This window comes from Dysidea avara, chromosome 9 (genome assembly GCF_963678975.1).
Source record: "Dysidea avara chromosome 9, odDysAvar1.4, whole genome shotgun sequence".
Taxonomy (NCBI): domain Eukaryota; kingdom Metazoa; phylum Porifera; class Demospongiae; order Dictyoceratida; family Dysideidae; genus Dysidea; species Dysidea avara.
The window spans coordinates 6,534,501-6,547,802 of record NC_089280.1 but is presented as its reverse complement, the minus strand read 5'-3'; the positions used below and the strand labels follow the sequence as shown (position 1 = coordinate 6,547,802).

General features: G+C 38.5%; 1 protein-coding gene and 1 long non-coding RNA gene across 3 annotated transcripts; one reads left to right on the top strand and one right to left on the bottom strand.

Annotated features, from left to right (window-relative positions):
• Positions 1 to 3,821: 3,821 nt before the first annotated feature.
• On the top strand, positions 3,822 to 6,832 carry LOC136266092 (uncharacterized). The gene is made up of 9 exons (XM_066061056.1): positions 3,822 to 4,434; positions 4,521 to 4,749; positions 4,805 to 4,979; positions 5,039 to 5,600; positions 5,673 to 5,859; positions 5,913 to 6,149; positions 6,204 to 6,375; positions 6,429 to 6,579; positions 6,628 to 6,832. Exons 1-8 carry the CDS (start codon positions 4,081 to 4,083, stop codon positions 6,508 to 6,510), a joined length of 1,998 nt encoding a protein of 665 aa, XP_065917128.1. The 5' UTR covers positions 3,822 to 4,080; the 3' UTR covers positions 6,511 to 6,579; positions 6,628 to 6,832.
• On the bottom strand, positions 4,446 to 7,664 carry LOC136266093 (uncharacterized). 2 transcript variants are annotated; one of them, XR_010705908.1, is made up of 3 exons: positions 7,059 to 7,664; positions 6,840 to 7,007; positions 4,446 to 6,115 (listed from the first exon to the last, which is right to left on the bottom strand). It is a non-coding gene; the product is annotated as an uncharacterized lncRNA (long non-coding RNA). The 2 variants fall into 2 exon arrangements; XR_010705907.1 differs by having other exon boundaries at positions 4,446 to 7,007.
• Positions 7,665 to 13,302: the final 5,638 nt, after the last annotated feature.

Sequence of the window (13,302 nt, the reverse complement as noted above, 5' to 3'; positions counted from 1 at the left end):
TCCCTTAGCCTTTGAACCATTCTAGCTAAACCCTGCTTTGCCCGCTCCAGCTCTCTTTGATATAAATCATCAATAGCTTTCCACCCAATTGCACATTTATCTACTCGTTGAAATTGTTTTGAACCATCTGTCTTCGACGAGAACAGTGCATTGGTCATGTTCTTTAACCGCAATTTAATAGGCATGTAAACACACACAAATGTAAACAGTATACCTGATGTGACGGACAAATAAGCCAATACATTTGGTGAGGAGGGTTGAGTGGGTTGGTCATCCATGGCTGTACTGCAAACTTGTCTTCACGATCAGTAACATAATAAGCACCACGATGGTTATGGCAGGCCTCGATGGTAGCAATGTTGGATGAGCCCCCGTCGCACACCAAAACGCTGGTTTTCAAACCATGGCATTGAAACAGTTTTACTGTTTCCAGCACGCAAGCCAACACAAACTTGCTATCAACAGAAGATGCACATGTGAAATATTGCCCTACGATATCAAAACTGATCGTCAAATCTCGCCATAAAAATTGCAACAAATATGATGTTTGTTTGTTGCCCTCAGAATTTTGCAATAACAAATAAATATCATTTAGTGATGCAAGATCTGTTGTGTCATGGCCAATCCCATTAGCTGGTTATTCCGATAGTTCCACATAAGCTGACAAGCAACTTTAACTTCATCAAATATCAGTGCTCCATCTCCTCTTGGTTCATGTTTCCCTGACAATCTGCACTGTTCCTTTAATACCATGTAGTGAGACACCTGATCAGCTATACAAGCTGAACTGACCCCAGGTGAATGTAGGAAAGCGCCTGAGTAAGATTGTAGTGTTGAAGTGGCTGGAAAACTCAAAATATTGAAGTCTTTCAGTGCCTTGTATGCAGCAGAACTGCGACAGTATATTGCCAAGGCTACAGAAATTGATATAACAACATACACTTGACAATCAATGCATACACTTACCCATTCTGATTGTAATCATGCTCCATCGATTACCTCGTCAACCATTGCCTATAACAAGAAGATGACACTATGTTATAACACTTTAAAGCTTTCTTACAGTTGGTTGCCTGATTACGAGAAAACTCCTTCTGTTGGCGATTTAAATCTGTAGCCCAGATATCCTTCAGTATACATCCAACGTTATGCTTATCTCCTTCTTCATATAGCTTTTGCAACTCCTCCTCTCCCATTGTCTTCACCAAAGCACACATCTCATCATTCTGCTCATCATCTACAACAATCTCACGTTCTTCATATCGTGCCAGCTTTCTGATGTTATTAGTTCTCTCATACTGAGCTAACTTTCTTCGCTTTGCTTGGCTAGCTGGGCTCATGTATGACATCCTGGCTTGGGATGATGGACGCTGTCTTTTTACTTTCCTTGTTGGCGTTTCTGCTTCTGTATTCCTCTTCTGATGCTTCAAATCTGTCACCAACCGCTTGCATGGGTAGCACTTCACTTCTTTTGACAATTTCTCTGCTACTGTAGCACTGTGGGCAAGCTGAAATAGAAACTTGCAATTCACCGAATCAATACGTTTAAACGGAAATTCTGTAAGCTGCACACTCTTAATATGGAAGTGGATCACATCAAAGAACTCTGTCATGTATTGCTTATACTGGATTCCTGGACAAAACTTGTACTGAGACTTTACACTAATCACCTTGCACAAATTTATGATATCCTCAATAGACTCAAAATTTTCACACTTCCATAGCCTCATCAGTACGTGCATGGTGTAGAACTTGTAACGTACTATGACTTGAATTTGTGGCATGATTCCCAGAGGGGGGTGATCAAATACTTCATGTGGAGTAATCATCAAAACTGGCAGTTGCGCACCATCAATAGAAACATGTGACATCACAAAAGAAAATTCCGCGAACAAACAACTTGCATTGTCCTGGATGGCTTTCAGAAACTCTGCTTGGCACTCTGTTGATACAGTCGATAAGTCGTAGTTTCCAGAGCTGATGTCGTTTGAATCTGAACCAGACATTTCCACGAAGTGGCTTACATTGCTAGTTTCATCAGTAAGCTTACACGCTGAAACTTCCTCCCGTTCTATACAACTGGCCGTAGACCACACGGTTGAACGATGACTGCTCACTCGTGTCGGCGTTTCCATCCATAGACTGCTGGTTCAGCTGTCTCTCAACGTGCTAAATGTCTAAATTAACACAGTGGCCATTTACGTAAATATACTAGTAAAACCGGAAAGTCTTTACGTGCTCATTTTTGATAGCGCATATGGAAGTTAGACACTCTCCTCTTTGTTATGTACTCTTGCTATTAGTAATCTATAAAAAAAAAAGTTTTCTCACCTAGGCAGTAAACAAAATCACTAAAATTTCCAATTGCAGGGATTCTGTTAAAGTTTTGGACCTTCAATGCTGACAATTGTATAGTACTATGTACAAGGATCATCCTGATGTGTATCGTTTCTTTATTGAAGGGGTATAACAAAAGTTATTTAATGCTAAAGTTGTAATAGGTCACAGGTGGATATCTCAACAGAAACCATGAACTACAGCAGTTCAATTATCAAGCACAGAGCTTGAACAAAAGGTCCCTCATCCTTATATTGGGTACCATATGAAAGGTAATTAAATTGCTAGTTTAATGAAGGCAGTTGCAAGTTGTTGTAACATCTTGTTCTCAAGTTATAGTGCTTTCAATTCAGTGTAATATAGCATAAGCAAGAAAAGCACACAGATGAGTATTAAGGTATTTCTTAGTGCTGTGATAATGCTCAAAATAAGCATAAAGGAGCTGGGTTCCAATGAAGTGATATTTTGAGCACTAAGAAGTACTTTATGACACATCCTTGTGCTTTTCTTGCTTATGCTATATTACATTGAATTGAAAGCGCTGTAACTTGAGAACAAGATGTTGAAATAACTTGCAATTGCCTTCATTAAACTAGAAATTTAATGAACTTTCATATGATTCCCAGTATAAGGATGAGGGACCTATTGTTCAAGCTCTGTGCTTGATAATTGAACTGCTGTAGTTCATGGTTTTCTGTTGAGATATCCACCTGTGACCTATTATAACTTATAACTTTGTTATACCCCTTCAATAAAGAAATGATACACATCAGGATGATCCTTGTACATAGTACTAAACAATTGTCAGCATTGAAGGTTCAAAACGTTAACAGAATCCCTGCAAATGGAAATTTTAGTGATTTTGTTTACTGCCTGTTTACTGCCTAGGTGAGAAAGCTATTTGTTTTTTTATAGATTACTAATAGGCTAATATGTTCCAGCTGTATGCTTTGTACTACTATGATACTAGGCCCAGCAGTTGACTTGATAGATACATGATGATTTTTAATAGTAACAAATAGTTTTCTTGTCAGGGTGTAAAAAAGGGTGTTCCTGAGGACTTTTACGTGCCTCCCCTTCTTAAAACACTTAGTGCACGCTCCATATACTCTGTAAAACAATTGGTGCTTTATCAAAAAGTGAATGAATATTTAGCTTAGGCGCTGGACTACAAGTACCCAGAACCCAATGTGAAAAACAGCTCAACTGAAGAGAAAATAATTGGTAACTTAAAGAGCTGATATCTGGAGCGGCCAAGAAGAATACAACTAACTTTATACAATTACTAAAGTTTTAATCCATGCAACAACATCTTGGTTGTAAAGCAGGTGCATATACAATTATACATGAAAGTAAAACTAACTTGCAACTGAAACAGCTGATATCTAAAGTAGCCAAGAATGAATGTTCATATACAACTAATTCAAAATTTTAACATTGAACTTTTATCATTCAGCTGTGTTCTCTCTTGCTGCATCCTTAAAGGTCCACTGAAATGATAAAATCAACTTGTGCTATAGCTAATCCTCACTAATAGTAATACAAGTTAATGCATGTGATTCAGTCTATTTCCACTCAGATCAATAGATATGACAGATTTTAGGTCTTTGTGGTTGATGACGCAAGATGCGTCATAAAACATCATACCGGGAAAGCTCAATACGCATCACCGCTATAAAAATCATAACTAAAACGATGTTTGCAGTATAGTCGATCCGTATAGCTTCTGATAACACTTTAATCATGCCAAGACGCTGTGTAGCAGCCGATTGCCACACTGAATGTGGACGGGGATACAGTTTACACGAGTTTCCTAGTGATGGTACGCTAAGAGCAAAATGGACACGGGCTGTACAACAGCAGCGAAGGAACTGGGGAGGGCCAACGCCCCATTCTTTGCTTTGTGCAAAGCATTTTACACCCGAGTGCTTTGAAACTGACGGCTCACGCTATCGAGATGCCATAGGTATCCCTGCTAAGAAGCGCTTGAAGCGAGGTGCCATCCCGACCATATTCCCCAGATCTATTCATGGTGGCAGCAGCCAACCATCTGCACCACCCAAGAGACCAGCTTCCGAACGAAGAAGACGAAAATCAGTAAGTAGCAGTAAAATTAATACAACATATTGAAAATCAACAAAATTTATAGCTATTGAAAAATCAAACAGTAAACTTTTATACAGATAGCTGATGAGGTCCTACAAACTAGTTTAACAGAAGATCTGCAGAGTACACCGCTGTTAGAATATGCCAATACCGAACAGCTGGAGTCTGCTACATCTGAACAGTTGGAGTCTGCAACTTTTTCACAGTGGGATACTGAGTCTGATCAGCTAGAAGTTGAGTTAGAGTCTGCTACTACTGAACAGCCACCTGCACAAATGGAAATACAGACACATACACAGAATAAAGGTAAGTCCTGGTATTTGTTATGTGACTAAATTGAAAATAGGTTCTCTGGTAATAGAGTCAGTCGGAATACAGCGTAATCTTCTAGCAGTACCTTCACTGAAAAAGTTTTCCCGCACCACTGATTCCCGCACCACTGAACTGTTGCTTTCTAGTGAGCCTGAAGAAACTGAGCCAGATGAAACTGATCTTGAGAGTTCTTTCTACATTTCTCAGGATGAAGCCTCAACAGAGTAAGTAATATTTTGTCTACACTTATAAACATTTCATCAGCACCTATTAATTTACACAGTGATGACATTCAGCAGCCATGTTCTTCAATTCAGTCAGGTTCAACACTGGATGAACTAAAATACATAGTGTTTAGATCATCTCTGTTAGAGCTGTTCACTCATTGTCCATCATGCCATAGCTTATGCCCTGGAATAACAACAAAGCCACAGGGAACATTTGTCACAGTAAAGCAGGCATGTTCTCACTGTGGGTATCAGAGATCATGGTCAAGCCAACCTCACATTAAGGACACACCTGCTGGAAACATCATGCTGTCTGCAGCTATTCTATACAGTGGAGGAACTGCTGGAAAATTTCTTAGAGCACTGTCCCACATGAATGTTGCCTGTATCACTGATCGAACATACTATATTCATCAAAAGAAATATTTACAGCCAGCAGTGATATCAATTTGGAACGCAAAGCAATCTGAATTATTGAATAAATGCAGAGCTACTGGTTCTCCCCTCACGATTGGTGGTGATGGTCATGCTGATATCCCTGGTCACTCTGCTAAGTTTGGGTCATATGGGATCATTGACTTGTCTATCAATAAAGTTATACATATAGAGTTAGTTCAAGTAAGTCATAATACACAATTAATACATAATTCTTTCCAAATACAATATCTTTTGTGTTCTTGCCTACTATAGAGCAACCTTGTCAAATCCAGTAATCATATGGAAAAAGAAGGGCTATGTCAGGCACTCAAATTTCTAAGTGATAATTCACTGGATGTTAGTATGCTGATAACTGACAGGCATAAGCAAATACACAAATTTATGAGGCAGAGTTACCCTGATATAGAACACAGATATGATGTCTGGCATGTTGCTAAAGGTAAATGAACACTTTCAGTGTGCTTGCATATGGCTTATCTTGTGACTATTCAGGGCTGAAGAAAAAATTGCAGAAAGCTGCCAAATACAAGGATTGCGCTGTGGTTGGGGAGTGGACCAAGAGCATCACCAACCACATGTATTGGTGTGCAGCATCTTCTCCAAATGGTGATGGTGATGAAATGGTGAAGAGATGGAAATCTTTAATTGACCATCTCTGTAATGACCACAGCAGTTGCTATGGTAACCACACTGACCTGGAAGACAGGCATAGAAAATGGCTAATACCAGGTATATACATGCAATGTTTCAAATATTTGATTAATAATATAAATACACACTTAGGTAGTAAGGCATGCGAGAAGGTCAGTGACATCATCAGCAATAACAGGTTGATGGAAGATGTTCGGAAGCTATCACCCCATCACCAGACCAGTAGCTTGGAAAGCTACCATAGTGTGGTAAATCATTTTGCACCAAAGCTACTGGCCTTTTCTTATGTGGGAATATACTGCAGGTAGAAGCATTTAAATAAAGTATCACTATATTTAAATTTACTATTTAATGTAGATTGTTGATTGCTGTAATGCACTTCAACGAGAACTTTGCAAGGGAACAAGCCATAACCAAGTCTGGCAAAAAGAGAGGATAAAATTTTATTATCCAAAAGCCAAACAAGGAGAATGCACGCCTAAAATTGTGCCAGTGCCACCAACCTATAGTAAGCCATGTGAAGGTATAAATCATGGATTGAAATTTGCCTTTGTAGGGTATGCAGCACAATTAATGGCGAAGACAATATATTTCGTCATACATCCTGACGAGAGGCCGCCTTTACCAGAAGAACCACCACATTTGGCCAGCCAATATGAACACCCCGACAAAGACTTGATACCTCGCTTTTCACGTTATAAAAAATAACTATTTATAATAATTTAATCGTTGATACACAGATAACATGTTATATTATATGATACATACTTAATCTAAGGTGTAGGTGGTGGGTAATGATGCCCAGTATATTCTTCTGAAGGAAACTCGTGCCTGATCCTGGACACAATGCATGATGGTAGCACTACACGCCTGTACCTGCCCAAATAGTGCCACCCCCACCACGTCATCTGCCTATAGGCAAGGTATCGGAATCTCCTGAAGCGAAAGATTGCTATAAAATACAGTAGCAAACTTATTAGCAGCAACCTGTTTTCATCATCAGGAACATCACTACTGCCATGGTGGTAATGATGACTATGCAGTGAGACCAGTAGTACTGTCCTGCATAAGCACACTGTAGCAAAATCAGTGTGCTGTGTAACACATACAGGATGGGTTGCAGGACCAGAATCTTCCAAAATGGAAAGAGTCTGCTCGAGTTCTTTACAACAGATAGATTCTCTGTCCGTGGACATTACTTCACAATGGCCACACGTAGCTACACCTACACGTATATTACAGAACAAAAGGAAGGCTTTAAAGTTATCTTCTAGATACTTGTATTATCTATACACACAAAACTTCCCACTCCTTATCAACCTACCAGTCAGTATTCCCCACGCGGCTAACTTCAGAATCTTCGGTTTCGGTGGGTAGGCTAAAACTCGCGCTAGTAGAAGGCCCAGGCTCCTCATCAGAATTGTACATCGGCTCGAAGCGATATGGCAATACTTCGGACGGTAGAGACAAGTGCAACTCTTCGCTCACCTCTACTGATGAATATGTGGAGGAAGATTCGTCTGAATCATTACTGCTGAAAGATGAATTGCGCGAGCTGCCGCTTTCTACCATTGTAACACGAGTAATAAAACTCTTGCGGTTCCCGATCTTACGTCACAGTTCGTGACGTGATCGAACTTTGCTGGTTAATATCTCGGTATATCATTACAATGAAATCATTAAAAAGGTGTTTTTGTGCACTGCACGTTATAAACAACACATCCATACAATAAAATAGGAGGTAAAATTTCCATTTCAGTGGACCTTTAAGTAATTTCTTTTAATTCTATAATTGGCTGGTAATTTGGCCATCTTTTTTAATAGTCAGTATATAAAACAAAAAAAGGTGGCCAAATTACCAGCCAATTATCAAGACACACGATAGTGCGTCGTGCGGCCAAGAAAGCCGGCGACCACACCGTGAGTATATTTACAGGAAGAAAGAAAACAGCGTTTTCACGCATGCATAGCTCCATGGCCTCTTCTCCAAAGCACACTATTTTTGCATTATAGCTGTCCCCCAGGTAGGGTACGCCACACAGCAAATTAGATTAAATTCGCAACAGCCATTTGCGAGATATGGGCGTCCAAAATTTTGTTTTAATTTCTTCGTTTTTTTCTTCTTATGTCGTACGGGGGGCTACGGGGGCTTCAATTTCTTTTCGCACAGTTTGCAAAAATTGCTATAAAATGCAAACGTGTAACTCGATTGCCTCGATCTTTGGCACAAATTAAGAACGTGTAACGGTGGATTCACGAACCAAGTTTGTTGTAAGTCTGAGTAGTATTCAAGGAGTTATGGACGTTTATTCACATAAAAACAGATCAAACTTCTGTCCCGGCTACAGGGTAAACCAAGCATAAAAATAACTTGAAAATTGGTGTGTAGATAGGCTGATCATCGTAGCAGTGCCTTTTGATAGTTTGAATAGCAATAGAGTTACAGCATCAAAGTTATAAAGCAAAAACTAAGCAAGTGTAAAATCACGGGATCGAGATACTCTAATAGAGCAGTCACCACGGGGTAAAAAAAGTGTGCAAAAAATGTCGAAAAAAACAACTTACCAGAGTTCGAACCAGGGACCTCCATACCTAACACCTGCATCCTTAACCACTGAACCACTGCTACCTTGACTGATCACCTCACTTAATTTCTGCCTTATAAATGAAATTTCTATTTGAAATCTGCTTATAGTCAAACGTTTGTAATTTCATAGATCTACCAATAGAAGTTCTAGACTGTTCTAGAACATTCTATGTATGTTCTATTAGAAGTCCTCAAAAAAATGTGCACTCTATTAGAGTATTACAATAATATTATCAAATATTGAATTAAATCATGCAATGAAATACATTTATAAGTCTGTCTTCAATAATTATCATTGTATCTACATAGAAAAGAAGAAATGTGAATAAAGACAAACCTCAAAGTCAGCCATAGGCTGGTTTTGGGGCCTTGTAAAGTACAAAAAGGAGTGAAAACTTTTTTCACCCAGGCTTTTTAAGGCCGCACCATTTTTTCACAGCTTGGCTGTTTTTGTGTGGATAGAATTAAAAAAAATTACTAAAGGATGCAGCAAGAGTGAATATAGAACACAGCTGAATGATAAAGGTTCAATGTTAAAGTTTTGAATTAGTTGTATATGAACATTCATTCTCGGCTACTTCAGATATCAGCTGTTTCAGTTGCCAGTTAATTTACTTTCATGTATAATTGTATATGCACCTGCTTTCCTGCCAAGGTGTTCTTGCATGGATTGAAATTTTAGTAATTGTATATGGTTAGTTGTATGCTTGGCCACTCCAGATATCAGCTCTTTAAGTTACCAGTTATTTTCTCTTCAGTTGAGCTGTTTTTCACATTGAATTCCACAATGGCAGATACAGGATGTGGCATTTGGGGCAAATCCCCCCCCCCCCCATCCCCTCACATTGTGGAGGAGCCAGCCATACTTCTGATTAAAATAGCTAGCTACTAAACTTTATTTCAGTCAAAGATTGATTTAAAAACTCATAAAAATGTGCATATTTTAATAGCATTTATTACAAATCCACTTGAAACCAAAGCGAACCAAAGCCAAAATAACTCTGAAATTGTCACACAGCATCTTCATGCATACTAAGCGCCTCTAAAATAATTATTGTGTTGCTGTTGTTTAAGACATTCAGAGCCTTTAAATAGCTTATAGACTTCACAGCCACCTGAAAAGATCAAAACGGCTAAATCAAACATGAGACACTACTAACAGGTGATTATTTGCTACTTCAAAAATACAGCAACTAACAAGAGAATCTGGCTCTCCCCAACCATCTACAACTTAGCCTGTTTGTGCCCCTCCCCTTGCCAGCTCCTGGATCTGCCCCTGTTCCAGGTACTTGTAGTTTCTCCGATGCGCTTTTTTTTACAGTGAAGGTGTTTTTGACATGGATTAAGACCTACTCATGTCAATTGTCAACATAATAATTATCATAATAAGTGCTATGCTAACAGGCTGAAAATTGTAGTCTAGTATAAAAGTTGCAGGATTTTACTTTGTTGAAACTTGAGCAACTACAACTTACCATGTTTTACATAAAAAATTAAGATACACTAATTGGGGACCGTCTCAGCAAAAACCCGACTTGTTTGTAATAGAATGCATATGAGAAAAATGAAGTCTAAAATTAATTTGTAAAATTACACATGCTGCAAAGAGAATATATAAATTTTATTGGGCCACTACTCAAAGAAGAAAGACTCATACCGATTAAAACTATTCATCATCTTATTTGCCTGCTGATAGAGAGTTCAAAATCTTTGTTTCATTTCTGTAGCTCCAAAAGTATGCATGTCACGTACGTTTGTTTACAATGCTGTAAACATAAACAAGATCTTCATCATTTTTGTATTAAACTGCCTTCATATCCATATTCACAGGTGACTATAGGACTAACACTATACCTTGGCTGATGTGCTAATCCATGGTGAACATTGTAAGCCAAATTGAAATGTTGTAGACTAATCCAAACAGAAGTTATGGCTGCAAATGCAAGCTCTTGTAGTTTATTTTCAGTATCGATTATTTTGCTCTTCCTACTGTCTAGCACTATAATTCCAAAACTACTTAGCATAGAATGCTGAAACTTTGGTGATCTATTCCTTAGACACTGCAGATAATGCTGAAAAAAATTGAAAAACTTTCTAAATAGGGGAGTTTAGTATAAGCGTCTAGGAATACAATTAGCGTTAATTGCATATTGCGCAACCACTGGATGCTCTGGATGCCCATAAAAAATTATTGAAGCCATTTGGAAAACGATGATAACCGACAATAAAACCTCTGTTGCTTACAAAGTATACGGTATGTTCCAATTTTCTGTACATAGATAGGAACTACGTTGATTTCCCTTTCGTTTTGTGGTTGCCTGCTATTAATAGGATCTAATCCAAAACAGCCAAGCTGTAAAAAAGTGTGCGGCCCTCAGAAAGGCTATGGTGAAAAAAGATGTGAAATCCAAGGTGGCGGCCAAGAAATGGCTGTGATGGTAGATTAATGGTAAAAATTTTAATAATGACAATTCAGGTAAATTTTGTGAAGCGGCACAAAAATTCACCTGAATTGTCGTTATTAAAATTTTTACCATTAACCTACCATCACAGCCATTTCTTGGCCGCCACCTTGGATTTCACATCTTTTTTCACCATAGCCTTTCTGAGGGCCGCACACTTTTTTTACAGCTTGGCTGTTTTGGATTAGATTTCATTTCTTTTTGTATTTGTATACCCCAAAGCCGGCCTATGGCCAGCTTTGGGACTTTTTTAACCTATGTTTTTTTTCTTTACTACAGGAAGACGAAAAGATGAAGTAGATGTACTTTAAATATTTTATCAGTAAATGTACAAATTATATATATAATACATATGTGATCGGATTTGCGAAAAGGGGTCTTCCACACACATCCAATTTGCCAACATTGACAATTGATAACTTCAGATTGGAAAGAGCTATTGCCTTGAAATTTGGGCAGTGGTGATTTCTTTGCAGCTGAACTCTCTACATGATAGTTTCTTTGTAGCTGAACTCTCTACAAGGTAACTTCTTCTAACTGATCTTTCTACAGGGCAATTTGTTTCTGGCAGAATTTTCTACAGGGTGATTTCTTTGCAGCTGAACGCTCTACATGAGGGTTTCTTTGTAGCTGAACTCTCTACAAGGTAATTTTTTCTAACTGATCTCTCTACAGGGTGATTTGTTTGTAGCTGAACTATCTACAAGGTAACTTCTTCTAGCTGATCTCTCTACAGGATGATTTGTTCGTAGCTGAATTCTGTACAGGTGATTTGTTTGCAGCTGAGCTCTTTACAGAATGGTTTCTTTGTAGCTGAACTCTCTACAAGGTAACTTTTCTAGCTGATGTCTCTACAAGGTAGCTAGTTTGTAGCTGAACTCTTTACATGGTGGTTTCTTTGTAACTGAACTTTCTACAAGATGACTTCTTCTAGCTGATCTTTCAATAGGGTGATTTGTTTGTAGCTTCACTCTTTACAAGGTAACTTCTTCTAGCTGATCTCTCTACAGGGAGATTTGTTTGTAACTGAACTTTCTAAATGATGGTTTCTTTGTAGCTGAACTCTCTACAAGTTAACTTCTTCTAGCTGATCTCTCTGCAGGGTGATTTGTTTGTAGCTGAATTCTGTACAGGTGATTTGTTTGCAGCTGAGCTCTTTACAGAATGGTTTCTTTGTAGCTGAACTCTCTACAAGGTAACTTCTTCTAACTGATCTTTCTACGGGGCAATTTGTTTCTGGCAGAATTTTATACAGGGTGATTTCTTTGCAGCTGAACTCTCTACAAGGTAACTTCTTCTAACTGATCTTTCTACAGGGCAATTTGTTCGTGGCAGAATTTTATACAGGGTGATTTCTTTGCAGCTGAACTCTCTACATGGTGGTTTCTTTGTTGCTGAACTCTCTACAAGGTAACTTCTTCTAGCTGATCTCTCTACAGGGTGATTTGTTTGTAGCTGAACGATCTACAAGGTAACTTCTTCTAGCTGATCTCTCTACAGGGAGATTTGTTTGTAGCTGAACTCTCTACAGGTGATTTGTTTGAAGCTGAACTCTCTAAATGATAATTTCTTTGTAGCTGAACTCTCTACAAGTTAACTTCTTCTAGCTGATCTCTCTACATGGTGATTTGTTTGTAGCTGAATTCTGTATAGGTGATTTGTTTGCAGCTGAGCTCTTTAAATAATGGTTTCTTTGTAGCTGAACTCTCTCAAGGTAACTTCTTCTAGCTGATGTCTTTACAGGGTCACTAGTTTATAGCTGAATTCTCTACATGGTGGTTTCTTTGTAACTGAACTCTCTACAAGGTAACTTTTTCTAGCTCATCTTTCTACAGGGTGATTTATTTGTAGCTGAATTCTGTACAGGTGGTTTGTTTGCAGCTGAGCTCTTTAAAGAATAGTTTCTTTGTAGCTGAACTCTCTACAAGGTAACTTCTTCTAGCTGATGTCTCTACAATGTCACTAGTTTGTAGCTGAGCTCTCTACATGGTGGTTTTTTTGTAACTGAACTCTCTACAACGTGACCTCTTCTAGCTGATCTTTCTACAGGGTGATTTGTTTGAAGCTGAACTCTCTACAAGGTAACTTCTTCTAGCTGATCTCTCTACAGGTAGATTTGTTTGTAGCTGAACTCTCTACATGATGGTTTCTTTGTAGTTGAACTCTCTCAAGGTAACTTCTT